The sequence below is a fragment of the Petaurus breviceps genome, unplaced genomic scaffold (genome assembly GCF_028583685.1).
Source record: "Petaurus breviceps papuanus isolate PSGF00001 unplaced genomic scaffold, PetGlider_PUasm1.0 90784, whole genome shotgun sequence".
NCBI lineage: Eukaryota > Metazoa > Chordata > Mammalia > Diprotodontia > Petauridae > Petaurus > Petaurus breviceps.
In genome coordinates, this window is record NW_027187345.1 from 9,106,430 (window position 1) to 9,132,603 (window position 26,174).

The window sequence follows — 26,174 nt, forward strand, 5'->3', positions numbered from 1 at the left end:
CAAGATTATGTCAATAGATGCAGAAAAAACTTGAAAACTACAATGCTCATCCCTATTAAAAACACTTGAAAGCATAGGTATAAATGGATTTTTCCTTAAAACGATAAGCATCTGTCTAAATCATCAGCAAACATTATTTATGATGAAGATAACTTAGAAGACTTCCCAATAAAAGATGCTCATTATCACCAATATTGTTCAATATTGTATTAAAAATGTGAGCAATAGAAAAAAAGAACTGGAAGGAATCAGAATGGGCAATGAGGTAATATAACTGTCTCATTTTTCAGACGTGATATACTTAGAAAACCCTAGAAATTCAAGAAGCTAGTTGGAACAATTTTAACAAAGTAGCAGGACAAAATAAACTCACATAAATCAGCATCATTTCTGCATATTACCAACAAAACCCTGCAAGAAGAGGTAGTAAGAAATACCCCATTTAGAATAACTGTAAACTGTATTAAAACACTAGGGAATAGACCTGAGAAAAACCCAGGAATTATAAAATTTTACATATATATATATATATATCATGAACATAATTATAAAACACTTTTTGTACAAATAAAGTAAGATTTAAGTCTTTGGAGAAATACGAATTCTTCATGGATAGGCAAAGCCAATATAAGGATAACAATTCTACCTCAACTAATTACTTATTCATTGCCATCCTAATTACCAAAAAAAATTTTATTGAGCTAGAAAAAATAATTCATTGGGGAGAACAAAAGGTCAAGAATATCAAAGGAATTAATGAAAAAATGTAAAGTGAGGATTAGGTGTGAGATCATAAACTGTTGTAAGGCAGCAGTTACCAAAACTATTTCTTACTGGGTATGAAATAGGTGGATTAGTACAATAGAGTAGACATTTTATAGTAACCTTGTGTTTGACAAATGTAAAGATTTAAGCCTTTGGAATAAGAATACACTAGTAAAAACTTTTGGGAAGACTGTAAAGCAATCTGACAGAAATTGGGTATAGAACAATATTTTACACCATTTGCCAAGGTAAGATCAAAGTGGACACATGACCTAGATATAAAGGGAGATAAAAGAAAATAGATCATGGCATGCATTAGCAATCAGACTTAAGGATAGAAGAATTTATGAATAAACAAAAGAGTGTTGTGAGATGTGTAATCGATAATTTTTATTACATTAAATTTAAAAAGTTTTGTGCAAATAAAACCAATGTAGCCAGAATTAGAAGGAAAGCAGAAAATCAGAAATTTTATAGACAGTTTCTCAGAAAAAGGTCTCATATCTCAAATATGTAGGGTACTTCATGAACTTTATAAGATTATGAGTCATTCCTCAATTGATAATGGTGAAAAGATATAAACAGGCATTTTTTTTTCATGAAGAATAAAAATTATGAAAAGTGCTCTAAATCATTATTGGTTCTGAGATATCTCACAACTATCAGATTAGCTAAAATGATAGGAGAAAATGACAAATGTTGAAGGGAATGTGGAAAAATTGAGATATTAATACACTTGGTAGAACTGAACCATTTTGGAGAGCAATCTGGAATCATGCCCAGAGTTATAAAGCTGTGTATACCCTTTGACCCAGCAATATTACTATTAAGTCTGTTTTCCAAGGTGATCAGGGAAAAAGGAAAAGAATCTATGTTCTAAAATATTTCTAGCAGCATTCTTTGTGGTGGCAAAGAAATGGAAATTGAAGGAGTGCCCATCAATTGGGGAATGGCTAAAGAAGTTGTGGTATATGATTATGATGGAATACTGCTATGCTGTAAGAAATGATGAGCTTGTTGATTTTAGAAAAACGTGGAAAGACTTGCATGAAATAATGAAAAGTGAAATGAGTCGAACCAAGAGAACATTGTATACATTAACAGCAATATTGTTGAAGAATAATTGTGAACAACCAAATTATTCTGAGTATTATAAATACTCAAACTACAAAGGACCTATGAAGGAAAATGCTCTCCACCTCCAGAGAAAGAAATGATAAATAGATGCATGCATAGTATGGCTTTACATGTAAATCTCTGTGAGATGGTGGCCTTCTCTAGTGTGGGGTGGGGAGAGGAAGAGAAAAAATTCAGAACTTAAAATGTAACGAAAAAAAGTAATGCGTAACTTTACAAATGTGCTTTAGCCCAATCAGCAGGAGATTCTAGGATTCTAAATTCTCTCTCTCTCTCTCTCTCTCTCTCTCTCTCTCTCTCTCTCTCTCTCGCACTCTCTCACACACACACAAATCTCCCACTCCCATCTCCTCTGAGATAGATCCCCCAAACATTTCCTCCCATGTTTAGTCAATCTCTCCATCTTTATTGGCTCTCTACTCTTATTCAACAAATAGGAACAAATTTTTCCACATCCTAAAAAATTGACTTGATGCTGTCACTTCCTCAAGCTCCTGTCATCTTTCCTTATTGATTTATTGCTGAACTTTTTGAAAAAGTGGTTTATACTTCCACTTACTCCTCAATCTTTTGCAATCAATTGTCCCACTACTCTATAATTGACTCTGAATCTAGTGGTCCTTGTGTCAGTCAATGAGCATTTTTTTAAAGTGATTACTAAGTACAAAGAATTGTGCTAAGCCCCTGGGGATGCAAAGAAAAGTGAAAACATGGTCCCTGTCCTCAAGAATTTCCCATTCTAATAAAGGACACAGCATGCAAACAGCTATGTATATGCAAGAATCATGCAGTGTAAATAGGATATCATCTACTAGATGAGTGGATATAGGGGAAACAAGAAAGACTGGGGAAGGTTTCCACTGAACTCATTCTCCTTAACTTCTCTAGCATAAGACATTGGAGAAGGCACATGCTCCTGAAGATTAGTTACTCTTTGAACTTACCATGGTTAAGAAATAATACTATTAACATAATCACTCACCCACTGCTTATTGACACCTGATTCTCCTTGTAACTTCCACAATTCCACACAGCTTTCCCACCTTTCTGACAGTTCCTCTTTTTTGTTAACTTCATAACTTCTTCCAACTCCTTAAAAAATGGGTGTCCTTAGGGATCTGTCCTTAGTCCTTTTCTCTATACTATCTCCTTTGGTGATCTGATTAACAACCATGGCTTCAATTTTCTGCTTTATTGAAATGATTTCCAAAGTGGTACCTATCTAGAACTTCCCTGTATTCCAATATCCTGCCAGGACTCTGAACTAAACATGCTCAAAATTTAAATTTATTCTCCCCACCAAAGTACTGAATTTGGAATTGAAGGACCTGGATTAAAACCTAATCCCAAATATCAATTTGTACATCTGTAAAAATGAAGGGATCAAACTAGATTACCTCTAAAGACTGTTCCAACTCTAGATCTGTGATCCTGTGAAGTTATCAATTAACAAGCATTTATTAAGTACTTGTATGCCAGTAGGTATTTGGGATACATGTACAAAGAATGAAAGAATCCTTTTGCAAGGAGCTTACATTCTAATGCTTCTTTATTTCTATTGATAGCATCACTCTCTCCTTCACTCTTGATTAAACCCTTAGTGATCTCTTAAGGGTATTCTCTCCTTCCCTTGCCACATCCAGCTGGTTGTCCAGTCTTGCCAATTCTACCTCCTCATGTCTCTCCTAATTTTCCACTCCTCCTACAACAAACCTTGTCTAGATCATCATCTCTTTTTGTTTAGAATATTATTATAACAGCTTCCCAACTGTTTTATTTCTCCCAGCCTATTGCTTCTTTAATCACTCTATACATTACTGCCCAAATAATCTAATATTACATTTTCATGCCACACATGTTCAAAAACCTCCATTGGTCGTCTGAAATTGACTCTTTTGTAATTCCACAATTACATATAGTAATGATCCATATATTCATATACCACAATTTGTTGAAGCATTCCATTTCATGGAGTGGGCATCCATCTTCCTTTTTTTCTTTTAATTCACCCTTCAGGATCAATAAGTTGGTTTCACTTTCTACTACTTCTTACCCAGTGTTAGCCTCTTTTATTTTCATGCATCCCACTTACTTCCCTGTAAAATTTGATGTATTTCTACACCAAACTCTTTGTATGTTCAACCCTTCTTTGATCATTCCAGATAAGAATGAAGTTCATCTGATGTCCACTCTCTCCAACCTAACATGTTTGTATCCTCTTATCACACACCTCATTTATGAAAAATGTTTCAGCCTTTCTTGTTTTATTTTTTCTTCTCCTTTTACTCATCCCTTTACCCCTCCTTCCCCCCCCACCTTTAAACTCTCAGAACATAACTAATTCCCTCCCAGGTCCTCTGTTTTTCTTATTTAGCTCCCTCAGTGTTGTTCAGTCATTTTTCAGTTGTGTCCAACTCTTTGTGACCTCATTTAGGATTTTCTTGGCAAATATATTAGAGTGGCTTGCCATCATTTTCCAGCTCATTTTACAGATAAGAAACTGAGGCAAACAGGGTTAAGTAACTTGCCCAGGGTCACAAAGTTAGTGTCTGAGGCCAGATTTGAACTCAGAAAGATGAGCCTTCCTGACTTCAGGTCTGGCACTGTATCCACTGCACCACCTAGCTGCTCCAACTCCCTCAATATCCTTTGACAATATCAAGGTTTTGAAGGAACACTCTTTTCTTTTCCTTCTTTAGAATATTAGCATTACATCATCATAAACCTTCTTCCAATTACTCAAATATATTTACCTTTCCAGGTTTCTTTTAGTCTTGTATTTGTATTTCAAAGTTCCTACTAAACTCTGGTCTTTACATCAGAAATACTTTAATGGCTTCTACTACATAAAAGGGGTGACTAAGTGGTGAAGTGGAAAAAACACCAGGCCTGGAGTCAGGAATACCTGAATTCAAATCTGACCTCAGATACTTACAAGTTATGTGACTCTGAGCAAGTCACTTAACCCTCAGTTTCCTCATCTGTAAAATGAGCTAGAGAAGGAAATGGCAAACCACTCTAGTATCTTTGCCAAGAAAACCCCAAATTGGGTCATGAATAGTAGTATACAACTACTCAACAAAAACAAACTACATAAAAAGTCCCATTTTTTCCTTATAGGATTACACTCAACTTTACAGGGCAAGTTATTCTTGTTTGTAAGCCAATCAGTCTCTTTTGTCTTTACTTCTTTCTAGATGACCTTTACTTTTTTCTAGATACTTGTAGTACTTTTTCTTTGATGTGGAAATTTTGGCTATGATATTTCCTAGGACTTCTCCTTGTAGGAAATCTTTCGTGAAGTGAACAGTGGATTCTTTCTATCTTTATTTTGCCTTCTAATAACTCCAGCAAAATTGCAGGCTTCTAAATAAACCCTCAAAAATCAATTGCCATCAGGGGTGGCCAGGTGGCTCAGCGAGTAAGAGCACCGGCTCCAGTGTCGGGATGACCTGGATCAAATCCGGGCTCAGATACTCAGCACCACACCCAGAAATAACTGGCCGTGTAACCTTGAGCAAGTTACTTAACCCCAATTGCTTTATTAAAAAAAAAATCAATTGCATCTCTAAATTTTAATAACAAAATCCAAAAGGCATTAATTTCAGAAAAGAGAATCCTATTCAAATTACTATAAAATACATAAAGGATTTGGAGATTGGTCTACTAAAGCACACAGAAGACTTATATAGCTTAAATTTCACAGTACTTCTTAAAGAAATAAAGAACAATTTCAATAGTTGGAGGAACATTCAGTACTCATGACTGGGCTGGGCCAATGTAATAAAAATTACAATACTACCAAAATTAATTTACACATTCAATGTCATAGCAATCCAATTATTAAAGGTCTTCTTTATAGAACTTGACAAAATCATATCGAAATTAATTTGAAAAAACAAAAGATCTAGAATACCGAGAGAAATAATGAAAAAAGGGAAGGACAAAAGGGGAATAGCACTTCCAGTCCTGAAACTATATTACAAAGCAACAGTCATCAAAACTATTGGGTATTTGTTTTTTAAAAAAATAGGCACATCAGAGTAATAAATTACACAAGAGAGAATCAGAAACAATGGAACTCATTTACCCAGTGTTTAATAAAGTGGAAAACATAAATTACTTAGGAAAAAAATCCCTGTTTGATTAAAAAAAATGCTAGGAAAATTGGAAAACAGTCTGCCAGAAATTAGGCTTAGACCAATACCTTACACTATATTCCACAATATGTTCTAAGTAGATATGCAGCTTTGATATTAAAGCTTATACTGAAAGAAATTAGAACAGAATCATCAGATCATATGCTTCCCAGCTATGGGTAGGAAATGTATTTTTGACCAAACAAGAGATAAAGTCATTTACAGAAGATAAAAGTCTTGATTACAAGAAACAAACAGAAAACCTGCACTGACAAAATTGATGTACCTAGGATAAGAAAGGAAAGTCAAATGGGGAAAAAATTCTTTATATCAAATTTATCTGACAAGGATTTGATATCTAAAATATAAATAAGGGTTATGGGAAGATAGGCACACTGTTGCATATTTGGTGGAGCTATGAATTGGCACAAACATTCTGGAAAGCAATTTGAAATTAACTAAATTGACTAAAATGTCCATACTCTCTGACCCAGAAATTTTACTGCTGAATTCACATCCCATATATAAGAAAGTCTCCATATATACCAAAATATAGCAGCAATTTTAGTGATAGCAAAGAAATAGAAACACAATAGATGGCCATTGATTGGAGAATGACCAAATAAATTGTGTCACATTAACACAATGGAATATTACTGTAAGAAACAGTACATGTAATGAATACAGATAAGCATGGAAAGATTTACATGAAGTGATTCAGAGTGAAGAAGAACCAAGAAAATAATATGCATAATGACTACAACAATGTAACTGGAGAGAATGACCACTCACACAAAAAAATCAGAGGTGAATGTTGCAAAATTATATAGAACAAATATAGTTTGAAAGCAAGGATACTCCCAACATATATTTTTGAGGAGGTGGGAGGTTCACATGAATTGCACATTGCATGTGTTTTTAGACTTTTTCAATGTATTGATTAGTCATGTTGATTTTTTCCCTCTGTTTTTGTCTTAAAAAAAAAACATTTCTTATATGAGAAGGTTTTCTGGGAGGGGAAAACTAAGATAATGTAAAAACCAAAAAAGACATCAATGCAAACCTTTTATTTTTTCTTTTTGGAGGAAAGTTGGGAAGAGAGAAGGGTTTGTAGGGAAAGACTATCATTTCAGTTTTGGACATGTTGCCTTTATGATATCTATGAGATATCCAATGTGAGCTATCCAATAGACAGTTGGAGATGCGAGACTGAAGGTCAGGAGAGAGGTTAGGGTTGGATAAATGACTCTGAGAATCATCTGCATAGAGATGATAATTGAACTCATGGGAGCTGATGAGATCATCAAGAGAAATAGAATGGAGGGAGAAAAGCAGAGGGTTCAGCACAGAGCCTTGGGAGACACTCATGATTATGAGGTACAACCTGGATAAAGATCCAACAAACAAAAGAGCAATCAGACAGGAAGGAAGAGAAATGTATAGATTGGTGTCATGAAAACCTAGAGAGAAGAGATTATCAAGGAGAAAAGGGTGAGAATGCCAAAGGCTGAGGAGAAGTCAAAAAGGATGACAACTGAGAAAAATTCATTAAATATGGTAATTAAGAGATCACTGTTAACTTCAGACAATTTCAGTTCAATAATGAGATCAGAAGTCAGATTGCAGAGTTAAAAAGAGAGTAAAAGGAAAGGAAGTGGAGTACCTACCACAGTCTTCTCAAGTTTAACTACAAAAGGGAAAAGAGATATTGTATGATAACTTGTAAGGGTGGGTGGGTCAAGTGTGAGGTTATTTGAGGATAGTGAAGACATGGGCATGTTTGTAGGCAGTAGGGAAGCTCTATTTTCCAACATGGTTTTCACTGCCCTCAATTATGCACTTAAGCACTGAATTCACCAAGTATCAAAGTGCAAATTAATGTTGTTTAAACTCAGCAGTGCTCTTGCTGGATCATGTGGGAGAGAGACTCTGATCTACTAAAACTACTGTAAGGTCACTCCAAGGATGAAACTTTGTAATGTTCTGTAGTGACTGTGGAATAAGTCAGCAAATGTAACTGACAGTCAGCTGTGGGCCTAATATGAAATATATATATAAAGAAACCATACTTTATGAAACTTGTCATTACATTTAGAGTAGAGGAACAAATAAAATGCTTTTTTTTTTTGCTTTTTGGAGAGCAATTGGGGTTAAGCAACTTGCCCAAAGTCACATGGCTAGTTTTTTGTGTTAAATATCTGAGGTCGGATTTGAACTCAGGTTCTCCTGACTCCTGGGCCAGTGCTCTATTCACTGCACCACCTAGCTACCCCCAGCCTCTTCTTAAAGATGTCTCATGAGTGGGAGCCCACTATCTTTTCAGGTAGTTCATTTTGTTTCTGCATAGCTCCAATTGTTAATAATTTTTTTCCTTAAATCAAATAAGTTTTCTTCTTATGGATCTCTACCCATTGCTCCTAATTGTGTCATCTGGAGCCAAAAAGAAAACAAATAAACAAATCCTTCCTCCATGTGACAGTCCTTCAAATCCTTAGATAACTAATGTCCCCCCAACCCTATTCTTTTCTATGCTAAATATCCCTAGTTCCTTCAGCTATTCCTCATATAGTATGAACTTGAAGCCCTTCACCTTCTGGACATTCTCAAGCTTATCAATATCCTTCCTAAAATGTGACGCCTAGAATTGTACACCATGTTCTAGATATAGTCTGACCAAGAAAGAGTACATTGGTTCTATCTCCTTATTTCTGTAATCTATCTCAGTGCAGCCAAAAAGTCACTTTTTGGGTGGCCATTTTACCTTGTTAGGTTGAGCTTGTGATCCATGAATATTCCCAGATCTTTTTCTGAAACACTGATGACTAACCTTGCCTTGCCAGGCAAGGTTACACTTGTGAAGTTAATTTTTGTTAAAATTTTGTTATTAAATGTTAAATTGATCCATATTTAATTTTTTTAGATTCAGTCAAATGTTCTAGACAGTGAAGATTTTTTATCCTGATTGTCATCCAATATGTTCCTAGCTTTATGTCAATTTGAAATGTGATTAACATACCATCTTTATTTATCTTTATCAAGTCACTCAGAAATGTTTAATAATCAAAATTCTGCAAAGACACTACAATTCTACACTCTACAAAGAAATCTTCTTTCTGGTTGACATGGAACCATTAATAACTATTCTAAATTTGCCTAGTCAGTCTGTTTTAAATACATTTATCATCTAGCCCTGCCTCTTCATCTTTTCCACAAGAATAGCATGAGATACTTGATCAAATTCCTCGCTAAAATCTAGGTAAACTATGTCTCTAGCATTCCCTTGACCTATTAGTTTAATAACTGTCAAAAAAAGGAAATAATGTTAGCAAGTTTTATTGTCATTAATGTTCCTTACCAACTTCAACTCATTCTGAGATTTTGGACTTCTCACACTACACTTACAAGACTGCTCACAATGTACTCCTCCCTCATCTCTGTCTCTTAGAATTGACAGCTTATTTCAAAGCTTAATTCATGTATTATTTTGTATGGGAAACCTTTCCCAATCCCCTTGGTTATTAATTTCTCTTCCATCTCCTCAAATTACTTCATATATTAATATCTATCCATTTCTTCATATAGAAATCTCTCTATATTTACATATATACATATGTATATACATACATATCTCTATTTACATGTTGTATCCCCTAAAATGAAAATTAAAGTTCCTTGAAGGAAGCTGCTGTTTTTTGTTTTATCTTCATATCTCTAGCATCTAGTATAGCATCTTGTCCATAGAAAGTACTGAATAGCTTTGGCCCATTTGCTACCAGAATGAAGACCATTGTAAGCAACCAAACTGTCGACATCCCAGAAAATATTGACATCTCTCTGAAGGGTTGGACAGCTATTGTGAAGGGGCCCAGAGGAATCCTCCGTAGGGATTTCAACCATATCAATGCTGAGCTCAGTCTCCTTGGAAAGAAGAGAAAAAAGGCTCCAGGTAGACAAGTGGTGGGAAAATCGAAAAGAAAGTACTGAATAAATATTTGTCAAGGAAGTGGTCGACACTGTCAAATGCTGAAGACAATTGAAGGATGCAATGTGAGAAAAAGAAGATATCATTGGGTAAATGACTTGAAGAGCAGTGGTATAGAAGTCAAATTGTATGAGTTATGTATGGTACCATCCCTGTGGCTCTTGGATCCCAAGGCCCATTGCAATTTCTCATTCTGTTTTTTAAAAATATTGTTTTCCCCAGTTACATATAAGAATGTCAACACTCATGTTTTCGAGTTCTAAGTACCAAATTCGATTCCTTCCTCCTACCCCCCCAACTGTAAGCATCTGATAAAGGTTATATGTGTGTAATCATGTAAAACATATTTCCATATGAGTCATTTTGTGGAAGAAAATGAGCCAAAAAAGAGAAGGAAAGGAGGGAAGAAAGGAAGAAAAAAGAAAGAGGAAGGAAAGAAGAAAAGAGAAGAGAAAAATAGTATGCTTTGGTTTATATTCAGACTCAATCACTTCTTTCTCTGGAAGCAGATACCATTTTTCATCATGAGATTTTGAAATTGTCTTAGATCATCATTGTATTGCTGAAAACAACTAAATCATTCACAGTTGTTGATCATATAATATTGTTGTTACTGTGTACAATGTTCTCCTGGTTATGCTCACTTTGCATCAGTTAGTGTAAGTCTTTCCAGGTTTTTCTGAAATCAACCTTCTTGAAAACTGGGAAACAATTTTTACAGCCAGTGTCTCTGATAAAGGCCTCATTTCTAAAATATATAGAGAACCAAGTCAAATCTATAAGAACACAAGTCATTACCCAATTGGTAAATGGTCAAAGTGTATGACTAGACAGTTTTCAAATGAAGAAATTAAAGCTATCTATAGTCATAGGAAAAAATGTTCTAAATCATTATTGATTAGAGAAATGCAAATTAAAACAACTCTGAGGTACATCACACCTCTCAGACTGGCTAACATGACAAAAGAGGAAAATGATAAATATTGGAGATGTGGGAAGACTGGAAAACTAATACATTGTTGGTAGAGTTGTGAACTAATCCAACCATTATGGAGAACAATTTGGAACTATGCTCAAAGGGCTATAAAACTGCATACCCTTTGATCCTGTAATACCACTACTAGATCTGTATCACAAAGAGACCATAAAAAGGGAAAAGGACCTACATGTATAGAAATATTTATAGCAGTTCTTTTTGTGTTGGCAAAAATTTGGAATTTGAAGTGATGCCCATTAATTGGGGAATGACTTATGAACACCAATATACCAAGTTGTGGTATATGAATGTAATGGAAGACTGTTGTTCCACAAGAAATGCTAAGCAGGCAGACCAGCAAAACCTAGAAAGATTTGCATGAATTGGTGCTGAGTGAAGTGAGTAGAACCAAGAGAACACTACACAGTAGCAGTAACATTGTGTGATGAGCAACTTTGTTAGACTTAGGTCTTCTGAGCAATACAATGATCTAAGATAATGCCAAAAGACTCATGATGGAAAATGCTGTCTACATCCAGAGAAAAGAACTATGGAGTCTGAATGAAGATCGAAGCATACTATTTTCTCTTTGTTGTTGTTTTTTTAGTTTTTTCTTTCTCATGGTTTTCCCCTTTTGTTCTGATTCTTCTTTCACAACATGACTAATGTGAAAATATGTTTAATACAATCATATATGTATAGCCTATATCAGATTGCATGCTGTCTTGGACAGGGAGTAGTGGAGGGAGGGGGGAAACATTAAAACTCAAAATCTTATAAAAACAAATGTTGAAAACTAAAAATAAATAATTTTTTAAAAAGGAAAAATCATCCTGTTCATCATTTCTTATAGTACAATAATATTCCATTACAATCATATACCACATCTTGTTCCACCTATTCCTCAATTGATGGACATCTCCTCAATTTCCAATTTTTAGCCATCACAAAAAGAGTGGCTATAAATATTTTTATACAAATAGGTCCTTCTCCTCTGCCCCTTTAAAAAAAAATCTCTTTGGGATACATACCTAGTAGTGGTAATGCTAGGTCAAAGAGTATGCAGTTTTTTCACCCTTTGGGCACAGTTTCAAATTCTCATTCTTTTCTATTGCATTCAGGACAGGTTTTTTTGCCCATTAAGAAAATAACATTGGGGTGGCTAGATGGCACAGTGAATAGAGCACCAGCCCTGAAGTCAGGAGGACCTTAGTTCAAATCCAGCCTCAGACACTTGACACACTTAATTAGCTATGTGACCTTGGACAAGTCACTTCACCCCAATCGCCCTCCAAAAAGCAAAAAAATAAAATAAAAGAATAACATTAACAGCTAGTTTCTGACAACAGTTAAAGCTTATTCAGATGTACAAGGGGGTACAGGGCTTATAAATAAATCATATGCTAGGACTCTAATTTGCTCAGATCATGTGACATGTGACAAATTGTAAATAAACCCTTTCTTCAAGCTCAGATCAATTTGGACATACAATTTCTCTGGACATTGGCTGACCTTGGGCTATGTTTACTGTATGTATCTTGGATCTGTTTGACTTTATCTTGCCTACTTACTCTTCAGACATAGCTTCTACTTCAGATCCACATGTGATTTGTATTTCATATGTGGAATTCCAACAACAGATTCTTCTGCCTTATATGTATCACCTCTTGCATCTGGTCCTCATATCTGTCTTACTGCTGTGTGAACTTTTCCATATCACAAAACTCCAAATTTACAAAGCCTTAGCCAATACTGTGGCAGGTTTTTGACCATAATCCCTGGCCTCATCCCATTTTGGAGCCAAGAGAATCAATATACTCCTTACATTGTATGGGGGCTAATGCTTGAAAACCTCTACTTTCACTTTAAGTGTCCTGAGGGGAATATGGTGACCATTATTATCCTCCACTAATTTGGGACTTGACACCCACTTCTTGAACCCTAGGTTTGTCAGAACTAGAGGCATACTGGCAAGGCCAAAACAAATTACATGGTTTTTGAAAGGATCAATTTTCCAGCTGCCAAACCTATTATCTAATTTATCATAATACCGTGTGTTTATACAGGTGGCAGATATCTAAGTGAGCAAATGTATGATAGGCAGATTGTCCTACCTGATACTTATGACCTAAGTCTGTGTGACAACTGCTTTTACAATCCAATATAGCTAAGACCAGTGGCAAACCCTGCCCTATGGGGAACAAAGAGTGAATGAATAAAGAAAGGAACATTTAAGTATTTACCATGTGCCAGGAATTTTGCTAAGTACTGGGGATACAAATATGGGCAAGCAAAAGAGTCCTAATAACTCAAAAAGCGTAGATCCTAACAGAACACAATACATATAAAGGAGTCTCAACCAGGGAGGAGTGTTTTGTATGTCTTTCCTATAATTCACTTAACTTTTCCTTTAAGTTTATGGATACAATACCATTCTGTGCAAATAAGTTAAGTACTTATGTTAATTCGTTGTCCATGATAGCTTTCACATTAATGTAGTTTCCCTGTTAATCTCTTTTAATCAAATCTATGTTTGCTCTTGTTTTTTCCATGACTGCTACCCCTGCTTTATTTAGTTTTTTCTTTAGCCCCTTATTTAAATTCCATGTAACTTTGTATTTCAAATGTGTTTCTTGTAAACAATATGTTGTTGGATTCTGTTTTTTAATCCATCTGCTATCCTTTTCCACTTTATGATTGAGTTCATGCAGAAGAGTGTTTTGGACAGGAAGGCAGAGGGAATGGTGACTGGAGTCACAGGACCATTGATTGGCATATTCTTTCCAGGAATGATAAGGCTGATTTAAATTGCTTTTGTCAGAGCTAGAGTTGAAAGAAAGGGAGAAGGGGGGTTTGCTTTCATCATTGTGACACAGAGAGGGTAGGGAAGTGGAATTGTGGCTCTGGATCCAGGCACTCCCCTAGTCCAATCAAGTTGACTGACCCTCTAAAGATTTGATGATGGGGAATCTTGAACTTTGCAAGATACTGTGGACATATCTATTCCTATCTTATGTTTAGTTGAAAAATGACAATAATAACAGTAGGAAAGCAAAGTACTTTTTACCGAACAACTGAACTTTCAAATGAACAGCAAATCTGCCATTAGATTTGGCAATTAAGTGATCATTGGTATCTTTGGTGAGAGTGGTTTTGTTTGTATGAGATCTGAGGCCGGAGTGTAGAGAGTTAAGAGAGTAAGAGGAAAAGAAGGGGAGACATTGATTATAGATAGCCTTCTTAAGGAATTTAGCCAAAAAAGGAAGAGATATGAGATGATAGCTAGTGGAAATGAACAGATCAAGAAAGGATTTTTGAGGATGGTGGAGATGTGCGCATTTTTGTAAGCAATAGGGAAGGAGCCAGTAGAAAATGAGAGATTGAAGATAAATGAGAGTAGAGATGATAAAAGGGGCAATCTGCTTTAGGAAACCAGATTGAATGGGATCACTTGTATTTGCAGCGATGCTTGCCATGGCAAGGAGAAGGGCCACCTCATTGTGAGAGACAGGGGTGAAGGAGGAGATAATAACAGAAGGCATTTGGGTGTTGTGAGAAGAGGAGAGGAGGGAGCTCTCAGCTAATGGACACAACATTTTTAGTGAGATAGGAAGCAAGGTGAGAGCATTTTAAGTGGGTGGGGAGGGGGTAACTAAAGACAGGAAAGAGCCGGGAGTATTTCAGCAACTAGTAAACTAATCGGCGGCTCCATGACAAGACAATCGGAGTACTGACAGGAAGACCTTAGTTCAAGTCCTTCTGTAGACATTTCCTTGACTATGAATCCGCACAAGTCACACGTAGACATTTCCTTGGCTACGAATCCGCACAAGTCACACAACCTCAGCCTCTGTGCCTCGTCTGTAAAACAGGGCATAATAATATCTCTGTCATAGGATTGTCCTGAGGATCAGAAGAGGCAACATAAAACACTGCAAACCTTTTAAGTCCTGCATGAAAGCTATGTATCCTGTTGTATAGATAGAATGGAGGAAGCGAATGTTGAAAAGGAGAGTCTGGATTGAATACAGGAGAAACATGCAATAACACCGGGTGTCCCAAAAGTCTTAGTGCAGTTATAAAAAAAGCTTTAATAACTCTTGAGACGTGTGTATACAATGCGTACATGTATATGTACACACTTATGTTAACAGTGCACACACACACGTGTATCGTGAGCATATATGCATGCATGTTAAACAGAATTAAATGTCTACAATGACTTCAAATTAAATTAGAAACAATATTTAATGCATACATAATTATATAGATGCGCAATATATGCATGTATGTGTGTGTGACTGTGCATGTACAAACACGTGTATGCACACACATACACACGTGTGTATACACATACTATCTCAAAAGCTATTTAAGTTTAAAACTGCACCAAGACTTTTGGGACTCCGTGTGTGTGTGTGTGTGTGTGTGTGTGTGTGTGTGTGTGTAGACTGTTAATCTATTAAAGTCGCACTGAGACTTTTAGAATCCCATGTGTGCGTGTGCATGTGTGTGTAGACTTTCTGTCTCCATCTTCTCTCTCTGTCTCTCCATACACTTAAAGTCTTTTTTTCCGGCTTAGAGAAAGGAGTGACAGCGCCTCAAACGAGAAGGCACTGGAGAGACCCCGTGGGGAGGGGGAGAGTTCGCTAACCGCAGCCTACACCTCGCTGAGTGACTCCCCTTCAAGGTGCGGCCCAGGCTGGGGCTCCTCACGCACTGTCCCCTTGGGCAACACGCCGGGGATGCCGCGGCGCCGCTTAGAACGCTCGCGGCAGGTAACACTGCCCCGACCCTCGCCGCCAGCCCCACCCCGCTGCCGACGTATACGCGCTCCCCGCGGGAGCGAGGCCAGGCGCGCGCACGCCCCGCTCGTCCTCGCTCCCGGGGCGTTCCCTTTCTCCCACGCATGCGCCGATGTCGCCTGGGCCGCCGCGGCCACCGCCGGAAGTGACCCTGGCGGGTTTGACTTCAAATTCTCTGTGAGGTGGTGCGGCGGCGCCGGAGTGGTGGCGGTTGGGCGGGGAAGTGCAGGGTAGGGTCTCCAGGGCCTCTCTTCATCGCCACTGGGGGTGGGCCGAGGGGCCCGTCCCACCCCTCTTCCCCCCAGCCGCGGCGGACGGTTTCCTCCGCCGAGCCCCCAACGCCGCGGCGAACACAGGTGAGCCTCTCCCCTTTTCCCCTCTTCCCTCCCCCCCATTCCGAGGCCGTGGGCGATGAGGCTGTGGGGGTGGGGGTGGGGGTGGGAAGTCCGGGGGCCTCGCCCAGCATTCCTCCTGCTCTGAGTGAGCCCCAGCCCCCAGTCCCCGACTTCGTTACTTGACACACCTGCTCCTCCTAGCTTAGGTTTCCCTCTTCCGGGGGGCCTGGGGCCGAGCTGGGGCCTGACCCCAACCCCACTCCCATTCCTCGGGTGACCCGAGAACTCCCGAGGCCGGTCGAGCGGCCGGTGTTTGAACGCTTCTTTCAGCACCCCCCCCCCCTTTTTTTATTTGAAGACTTTCTTGTTTCCCTCCCGTTTCCCCCCCCTCCCTCCCCAAAACTCTAGTTTTGCAGCAGCAGTGTCTTTCTATTTTGGCTCTTAAGTTGATGAGTCGTTTTGAGAGTAATTCCCATTTTAGTTTTTCATAGCGTTGTCAAATTCTAATTGCCCCCACCCCTTCTAAAAAAAAGTAGGTAGTTTTGGCGGAAAATTTCTTATTGAAGGTTGTTTTCCCCTGATGTTATTCCTTGTTGCATTAATGGCAAAGTTATAGAGGAGCGTGAGTTTTTCATAACTGGAAATGCTTTATCAAAGTACCACGACAGCACTTTGTTAAAAACAAGTCAGTGTCTTGTGTCTTAATTGTGACCTGCCAGGTTTATAAGCAGCCGCCTCCCAGTCATCACTTCTAAAACAGTACAACTTCCTTCTTTGATTGCTAAAAAAGCATTGCTGGTGTCTTAGAATGTGTGCAAAGATCTCTCCTTCTTAGTCACAATGATAGAACACTAAAGATTGCTGATGTGGTTTATGTGGTGTTCATACAGGCTGAAAAGTCCTCGGTATATAGTATGTTTGATAATATGTAGCATCTACAGATAGGGTAGCCCAACTTTTCCATAGGAGGATTAAAAATTTTTAGAAGTTAGTTAAAGATGGTTTCTTGAATTAGACTTTTTTTTAAAATTCAAAAAATAATTGGTATAATGGTCATTCTTGTACAGAGAAATGCTAGCAGCCTTTCCAGGAAACATTGATAATAACCATACACTATTACGTATTATATCTACCTAACTTTATATCATATGTTAAAATTTTAAAAGACAGTATTGATTACTTTCATACCAGTCCTAGATAATACACTTCAGAAATTTAATATGAAGTACAGTTGTGGAATTTTCAGTTTTTCCAGCATAGGGCTAAATATTTTCCTTTTAACTATATTGACTGTTTTACAAAGATAGTGTTATTTATCAGAAGTCATAGCATGTTGACTACTGATAAAATTCTGACTACATTTAGTCATCCCGCTTGTTTGAAAGCTAACTTAAATGTGGCTTTTTGGCTATGTTTTTGTTGAATTGTGTAAGCCCATTAATTTCTTTATTCCTTTCCCCCCAGTTTTGTCTAGGATAAACTGAGCTTTATATCTTACCATTAAATTAGGATGTATATGACTTTTTCCATTACATTTTCTTACCACAGCAAAGTAACATTTACTAACAATGACAAAGAATAGTGTCCTCACTCTTCCACCTTTAAAATGTTTAATTTTTGAAATATTTCCTTAATGAACGCAGGTTTTTGATTATAGGGGCAAAGAAATAGTGTCCTCACTCCCCATCTTTAAAATGTTTAATTTTCAAAATAATTTCTGAACGTAGGTTATTCTAGGGTACTCTTGTACCACAGCAATAACTTTTCAAGCTTAAAAAAAGGAAAAACATCTACCATGTTCTAAGTGATCATGGGTCATTAATTAGTGATTATTCATCATTACCAGTGACTAATTTATAGTTTCTGCAAAATCTAATTACAAACCTCAGATGTTAGTTAAGAAGTTAAGAATTATTTGCCAGTGTAACAACACCTTGCTCTTTTTTGAAGTTTGGTTTACTGAATGAACTCTGATGCTTATGTTAAAAACTTTTTGGTTTGACTTCAGATAATGTATAGTTAATCTTTTTTTATATATTTGAGTAAGCCAGCCTTGAAGAAAGGAGCAGAAAATTTTTCATTGATTTTTGTCCACATTTTAACAACGTCCCCATACTTCGATGTCAAAAAAACCTAGCACCTAAAATACTAAATTCAGAGGAGTTTTATTTTTTTTCCTTTTGAGAGCTTTGAGGAAAGGTGATAAAGTTTTTATTTATTTATTGCCTGTTCTCCATCTATTTGACAAAGGACTCCTCCACTTCTGATTATTTCCTAGTTGTATATGGAAAAAAGAACTGTACTCACACTTAGTACATAGATATCACATGTGGCCTGACCTTTCTGAAACATCAGATGTCATTGCATTTCATTTAAAAATCTGATCTTGCTGCTTATTTTATTAGCATCTTGCTCAATTAATTTTAATGAGTTTAGTCATCAGTTAAGTCATTAATCCCTCACAAGCCATCTAAACAAAGGGTGACTCTCAAGGGATGAGAGTAAGTGGAATAGCTTGTTCTGAAACAATGTCGGTGCAACCTGTGATAATTGTGAGAGGTAATATTGAATGAAGTTGAAATTCTTTGAAATTTTTTGGACAAAAAAATTTTATAGGAATTTTATTAAAATTATAAAAAGTTTGATATTTTTGTAGGATTGCATTAAAATGTTGAATTCATATTTAATGTTCAAAAATTATAGTTAAAATTAAGTGTATTCGCTTAGTGGAAATTTAGGGTGAGTATTCAGGATTAGAAAATCTTGTAGAACTATACAGTACTGCCATTAAATTTGGGAGGAATATGGTGTTTAGAAAATGTTCCCTCAATGCTTGGTACAGAGTGATTGTGCTGTATAATCAATAATCTGTCTCTTAGAGGACTAGATGTTTTCTTGAACTGAATTTTTTTTAAAATAAAAAACAAAATTATAAAATGACAATTCATTTCCCATGAAGAATATCTAACCAAGAAAGTGAAATTTACTATGAACATTACCTTTTAAAACAGAGGTAAAGAAACCTTTTTTTATTTATCACTGGTTTCTACCCCTCACTCCTTTTCAGTTTACAAAGAAGTAAAAATGTTTACTTATTTGTGTGTACAGCATGCATCCCTAATTTTATGGAGTCTTAAACACAGGGTAGCCCCATTGAATTATAGCTTTAGAGTTAGAAGGGACCTTGGAAATCTCTAGTCTACCACCATCCATCCCTGATTTATATATGAGGAAATCAAGGTAAAAACAACCTGCTGAAGGTCACACAAATAAAATATAAAAGACAGTATTTGAACTAGATTTCCTGACTTTCTTCACTATACCACATACCTGATTGTAGCAGTGTTTGGCAATCATTCAGTTATCAAGCAGTTATTAAGTATTTATTCTGTATTAGGCTGTGTGTGTGTGTATATGTATGTGTGTGTGTATGTTAACTCAAAAAGTATTGACTACTATAGTTAATAATCTGGTATTCTTTTTTTCCTTGGAAATGTGGGCACTAGCAATACTAAGTCTGCACTATTGAGATTTAGAATTAGCATGAATCTTAGAAGCTATTATCTAGTCTAGCGCCTTCATTTTACAGATGAGAAAACTGTGGCCTGGGAGGTAAAACCCAAAATCATACAAATTTTAAGTGTTTGGTCCAATATTTGAACACAGATCTTCTCACTTTTCCACCTACTATGCCACTTTCCATGACAGGACATTTCTCCAAATGCCTCCATTGTTTTTTTTCTTTTATGTTTAGCAAACAGTTTTCTTATCTGTATTAGAAAAACCAATATGGGATGGATATTTTGTCTTGCTTGATATATCAGTGTAGATTGAAGTACATCTTTCTATTTTGATCATTGCATTTCTAATTAATTCTAGATCACATAAGACATTACTCTGTTATAGAGTACATTGAATAATACATTGCCTAAGCTTGTTATTAGAGCATTTTGCAGTAGGACAAACGCCTCCTCAACTGCCAGAAAGTCTTTGTTCTCTTGAGTCCCATTAAAAAAGGGCTGGAGGGAGCCAAGTTAGTGGAGTAGTCAAAAAAAAAAAAAAGTACATTACTTCCACCCACCACACATTCCCACTCCCACCCCAAGACTTCCAAACATATTTAGAAGATGTACTGGACTTATTCCTGGTCAGGAAATCCAAGAAAAAAAAATGAAAGTGAGTCATTTTTTTCTAGCCCATGTCAGCATAGGGAGAAGTGTGTAGACATTGGGGACAGGATCTGGTAAGTCTCATGTTGCTGGGAGCATTCCATTGTGAAAGAGGCAAGAAGAGGTCCTAGATCCAGGATAGAGGGGCCTAAACTTGTTCTGGAAAAGACACCAATTGACTTCTCTGTCATTCACTACCCAGTTTCAGGCCACAGATCCAGGGCAGACTGAGGAGAGGACCTTGCTGAGGGATGGCATTCTAAGATGAGGATTGATTGGTTCAGGGGTCCTTAGCTGGTTTACTGAGCAAGGAGCAAATTCAGAAGTAAGCAGCAGTTGTGTGGCTTGGACTCTAGTGTCTGAGTGGGGTCTTAGTTCCAACCTCCAAACCAGACTGAAGCCTACAGAGGAATAACCAAGGCAGGAGTCCCAGACCTAAAGGGAGCCAACTGTTCTGTTGTTCTGAACCAGGAGAACTTTCCTCCTAGCTGATAGCTAAGATCAGCAGCAGCTATTGAAACTCCAAAGGAGGCAAGCCTACAGACTGTAGCTCAGACTACTGAACTGCAAAGTTAAAACTAAGAGAGCAATGATCAGACTTTGCTTTGAGTTATACCACTTTGGCATCACTGAAACTTTCAGGTCCCCAACCTGAGTTGTCCTTGAAATCCTGAAATAACACAATAGTCAATACTCCAAGAAAGCAACAGAAGGACCAGTCCAGACCTTTCATCCAGAAGCATGCAAAGGCTTTCTAACATAAAGCCCAAAGTCAAGAAGTAGACTGGAAAAATAAGCAACAAAAATGGTATTTCATCTTAAAGACTTAGTATCTTGACTGGGAATTTCAGGATACAAACCTAGTAGAAGAGAATGGTTTCCATAACATCTACAAGCAAAACCTCAAAACAAAGTGGAAGTTGGGCATAAATTCAACTAGAATTTCCAAGAGGGAGCAAGTTTTTTTTTTTTTAAAGCAATTGGGGTTAAGTAACTTGCTCAAGGTTACACAGGCAGTTATTTTTGTGTGGGTGCCAATTCAACTAGAATTTCCAAGAGGGAGCAAGTTTTTTTTTTTTAAAGCAATTGGGGTTAAGTAACTTGCTCAAGGTTACACAGGCAGTTATTTTTGTGTGGGTGCCAAGTATCTGAGGCCAGAACTGATCCCAGGTCTCCCGCACCGGGGCTGACACTCTTACTCACTGTACCACCTGGCTGCCCCATGGGAGCAAGTTTTTAAAAGCTTAAAAATGATTTTTTTAAATGAAATTAGAGGACATAGGGGAAGAATTAGAAAAGAAATTAGAACTGTAGAAGAAAGAATCAGTAACTTGACAAAAGAGATGTTAAGCTTTACCCTAACAACAAATTCCTCCAAAATGAGAACAAACCAAATAAAAGCTAAAGATTGCATGAGACAACAAAAAATGCTCAAACAAAGTCAAAAGACTGGGAAAAAAATGGAAGAGAATATGTTATCTCATAGCAAAAACATCTAATCTGGAAAACAAAGTGAAATAATTTAAGAAACACTGTAATACTTAAAAGCCATGACCACAAAAAGAACTTGCACATATTTAAAGAAATCATAAGATTGCCAAAAACCTTTAGAATCAGAGAGCAAAGTAGCTCTCCCAGAAGAAGATCACCACTTGCAAGAAAGTTCAAAATGAAAAAATCCCCCAGGAAAATCATAGCTGAAATCCTGAGATTCCAGATAAAGAAAAAAAATATTGTCAGCCAGAAAAATAAATTTAAATACAGGGGAACCATAGTTGGAATCATCTATGATTTAACAGCTGTAAAGCTATACACCTATATATGAAGTTAACAGCTATAAAGGAATGGGGACCTCGGAATATGATATTCCCAAAGCCTAAGGATATAGGATTACAACTAAGAATAACTTACTCAGCAAGACTGAATGTAATGCTATATGGGGAAAAATGAATTTTTAATGGAATAAAGGACTTCGAAGCATTTTCCTGATGGAAGAAAGATCACAGCTAAGTAGAGACTTTAAATCATAAATCCAAGAGTCAAGAGAAACATAAAAAGATAAGCATGAACAAAACAATCAAGGGACTAAACAAGGATAAACTGTTTACATTTGAATATGGAGAGATGAGACAGACATGTGTCCTCTCTGAACCCTATCATTAAGTGTCATAAAGAGAGTCTAATTAGGACTGGGAGTGGTTTTGTTACATATTGATCTTAGAAGAATGGCAAGGAAGGAGATAAGGAAAACATGGAGGTGAGGGGAAAAGAGAAGGAAGATTAAGAAAAATTTTCCTACTTAGTAATAATGAACAAATAGAAGTCTATACTAATAAGGAGGAAGGGGTGGAGGGAGCAGCTCACTTCTGAACCTTATTTATATCTAAACTGGTCAAAGGAGGAGACTATATACACAGGAGTTTAGAAATATGCTTCATTCATCAGGGAAGCAAAAGGAAAGGGGGAGAGAAGGAAAAAGGGGAAGGGGAGGGGAGTTAGTACTAATAAGCAAAACAAAGATTTACAAAAATATTTATAGCTCTGCAGTGACAAAGAATTGAAAATGGGATGCTCGTCACTTGAGGAAATGACTGAACAAGTTATGATATAGAAACATAATGGAATACTGTTATGCTGTAAGAAATGTGTGGAATGAAAATGAGGAGTCTAAGAAAGATAAGGCCACAGTCCCAAGAGACTGAAAGGATATTGGTGCTTTCAAAAAAATGGGGAAATTTATTTATTTATTTATTATTAATTGGTCTTATTTGTTTTTATTTTTTTATTTTTCTCTTTTCTTTTGTTTTTTTTAAATGCTTTATTAACTTCTGATTTACATCATTCGTTTCAGCCAGATTTTGAGTTACAAATTTTCTCCCCATTTTTCCCCTACCCACCGCCCCAAAATAGCAGTCCCACAGGATATCCGCTCCTCCAGTCTGCTTTCTCCCATATTTTCTCCCATACCCCTTTTGACTTTTCCAGTGGATCTCTATGCCTCAGTGCCTGTATATCTTATTTCTCAATTGCATGTAAAATAGTATTAATAATAGTATATATATATATATTTGAATATTTGATTTTAAAACTTTGAATTCCAGATTCATTCCCTTCCTTCCTTGTCACCCACCCTTACTGGGAAGATAAGCAGTTCAGTATAAGTTGTACATGTGTGGCTAATGCAAAACAATAATATAGTAGATATATTGTAAAAGACTGACTACATTTCCCTCCCTCCTATCCCATCTCCCACTTGTTCTATTCTCTACTTTGATCCTGTCTCTTTTCAAAAGTGGGTGCTTCCAACTTCCCTAACCCCCAGCCTGCCCTCCCTTCCATCATCCCCCCTCTCATCCTCTTCACCCCCTACTCTCCTGGAGGGTGAGATACCCTATTTAGTGTGTATTTCATTCCCTCCTCAAGCCAAATTCAATGGGAATAAGGTTGACCCATTCCCTTTTGCCTTCCTATTCTTCCCCTCCATTGTAACCATTTTCCCTTGCCTCTTCTGTATCAGATAGTTTACCCCAATCCATCTCTCCCCATCACCTCTCATTATATTCTTCTCTCACCTCTTAATTTCACCTTTTAAGTATCATCCCTTCCTGTTAAATTGGTCCTGTGCCCTCTATCTGTGTATACCTGTAAACACATATAAACGCATTCACGTATGTATTCATATGCCCACATACCCTTATGTATAGACATCTATATATTTCTATTCCCTTCAACTACTGAGAAAAGTTTCATAAGTTACAATTATCATTTTTCCATGTAGGAATGTAAATAGTTCAACTTTGATAAGTTCTTTATGATTTCTTTTCCCTGTTTACCTTCTCATGCTTCTCTTGCTTCTTGTATCTGAATGTCAAATTTTCTATTCAGCTCTGGTTTTTTCAGCAAGAATGCTTGAAAGTCCTCTATTCCACTGAATGAGCATATTTCCCCCTGAAACATGATACTCAGTTTTGCTGGGTAGGTGATTCTTGGTTTTAATCCCAGCTCCTCTGCCTTCCAGAATATCACATTCCAAGCCCTTCGATGCCTCAGTGTAGAAGCTGCCAGATCCTGCCTCGTTGTGTTTCCTCAATATTCAAATTGTTTCTTCCTGGCTGCTTGTAATATTCTCTCCTTAATCTGGGAATTTCGGAACCTGGCTATAATATTCCTAGGAGTTTTCTTTTTGGGATCTTTTTCAGGAGGTGATCGGCGGATTCTTTCAACCTCTATTTTGCCCTCTGGTTCTAAAACATCAGGGCAGTTTTCTTTGAGAACTTCCTGGAGGATGATTTCTAGGTTCTTACTTTGATCATGGCTTTCAGGTAGTCCAATAATTGGTTTTTTTTTTTTTTGCCTTCTGGAGGGCAATTGGGGTTAAGTAACTTGCCCAAGGTTACATGGCTAGTTTTTTTGTGTGGGTGTTAAGTGTCTGGGGCTGGAACCCAACTCAGGTCCTCCTGACTCCCGGGCCAATGCTTTATTCACTGCGCCACCTAAGACGCCCCAGGTATCCTGCTCTTCTTTTTTTTTTTTTAAAGCAATCCGGGTTAAGTAACTTGCTCAAGGTTACACAGCCAGTTATTTCTGGGTGTGGTGCTGAGTGTCTGAGCCTGGATTTGATCCCCAGGTCATCCTGACACTGGAGCCGGTGCTCTTCATCCTTCTAGTAACCCAGGATCACAACCTTGGATTCATCTAATCTGAACTATTAGAATAACTTCTGATTAGTTGTATGTTCACAAATCCTAGTTAGTCTGTAACTTTGAATAATGTCTTTTCAAAAGCTTAAAATTCGTCCAGTTTTTCTGCCCTTAGAGTAATTGACATAGTCTGAGCTGTGCTCTTCTGGAACTCTGGGCCTTGGATAATGTTCCTTTTTGTCTCTGCTTATTAGGTAGGCCCTGTTTGGGATACCTCCTCTTAGTAGACATGCAACGTGAAAAAATTTCTTTTTTTTTTTTTTCAGCTTGCATTTGAGCATGAGTCTTCTTATGATTAGTGAAAATGTAAAATTGGCTCGTGAATATGCTTTGCTGGGAAACTATGATTCTGCAATGGTTTATTATCAGGGAGTGCTTGATCAAATGAACAAATATCTGTACTCAGTCAAAGATACATACCTCCAGCAAAAATGGCAACAGGTAAGAAATCATATCTCAAATTTCTCCCCTTGCCATCCTCAATGTGCAGGGTTTTTCCTGAAGCACAGTCTGACCATATCACTCCACTCCTCAGTAAGCTACATTGACCCCCTGTTGCCTCTACAAATACAGACTCTTCTGTTTGACATTTAAGGGTCTTCACAGTCTGACTCCAAACTACCTTTTTAGTCTTATTGCACATTGCTCTCCTTCATTCATTGTAAAGTCCAGCCACATTGGTTGTTTTGCTATTCCTTATACATAGTTTTCCTTTCCTTATCCTGTTTCTGTACCTTTGCACTGCTGGCCTCTGTCCTCCCACCCATTCTTCTATTTGGGAATATACTTCTTCAATTACATCTGCTTTTAGAATCTCTAATTTCCTTCAAAGTTCAGTTCAAGCACCACTTTTTACATGAAATTTTTCTCAGGTACTGCTCAGTACCTTCTCCCACCCAAAAAAAATTTGATATCTGTTTATTTTGTTTATGCTTATGTGTACGTTATCTCATTATAGAACACAAACTTCTCAGAGGCAGGTATTTAATTTTTTTCTTTGTATCCAGGCCTAGTGAAGTACCTAGAACTTAGTGGGTACTTGATAAAGCCTACCGATTGGTTGTTATTTACTTTTGCTTTAATGGTTTAATTACTCAGATAACTTTTAAGACAGATTTGAAAGATTTGAAGTTATTTATAGATGCAGTACTGCCTTTTAAGAGCGT

The 26,174-nt window shown here is 37.1% G+C and overlaps 1 protein-coding gene across 3 annotated transcripts in view; it reads left to right on the top strand.

Moving 5' to 3' along the window:
- Nucleotides 1–15,890: 15,890 nt before the first annotated feature.
- Nucleotides 15,891–26,174, top strand: part of KATNA1 (katanin catalytic subunit A1) — a 35,547-nt gene continuing 25,263 nt past the window's right edge. For 2 of the 3 annotated variants that reach the window (XM_069069707.1, XM_069069709.1), the window contains exons 1-2: nucleotides 15,892–16,160; nucleotides 25,275–25,449. In XM_069069707.1, coding sequence (XP_068925808.1) covers nucleotides 25,288–25,449 — 162 coding nt within the window. In that variant the 5' untranslated portion in view covers nucleotides 15,892–16,160; nucleotides 25,275–25,287. Of the gene's footprint in view, nucleotides 16,161–25,274; nucleotides 25,450–26,174 lie in introns of all 3 variants that reach the window. The other variant, XM_069069710.1, reaches the window with a different exon arrangement.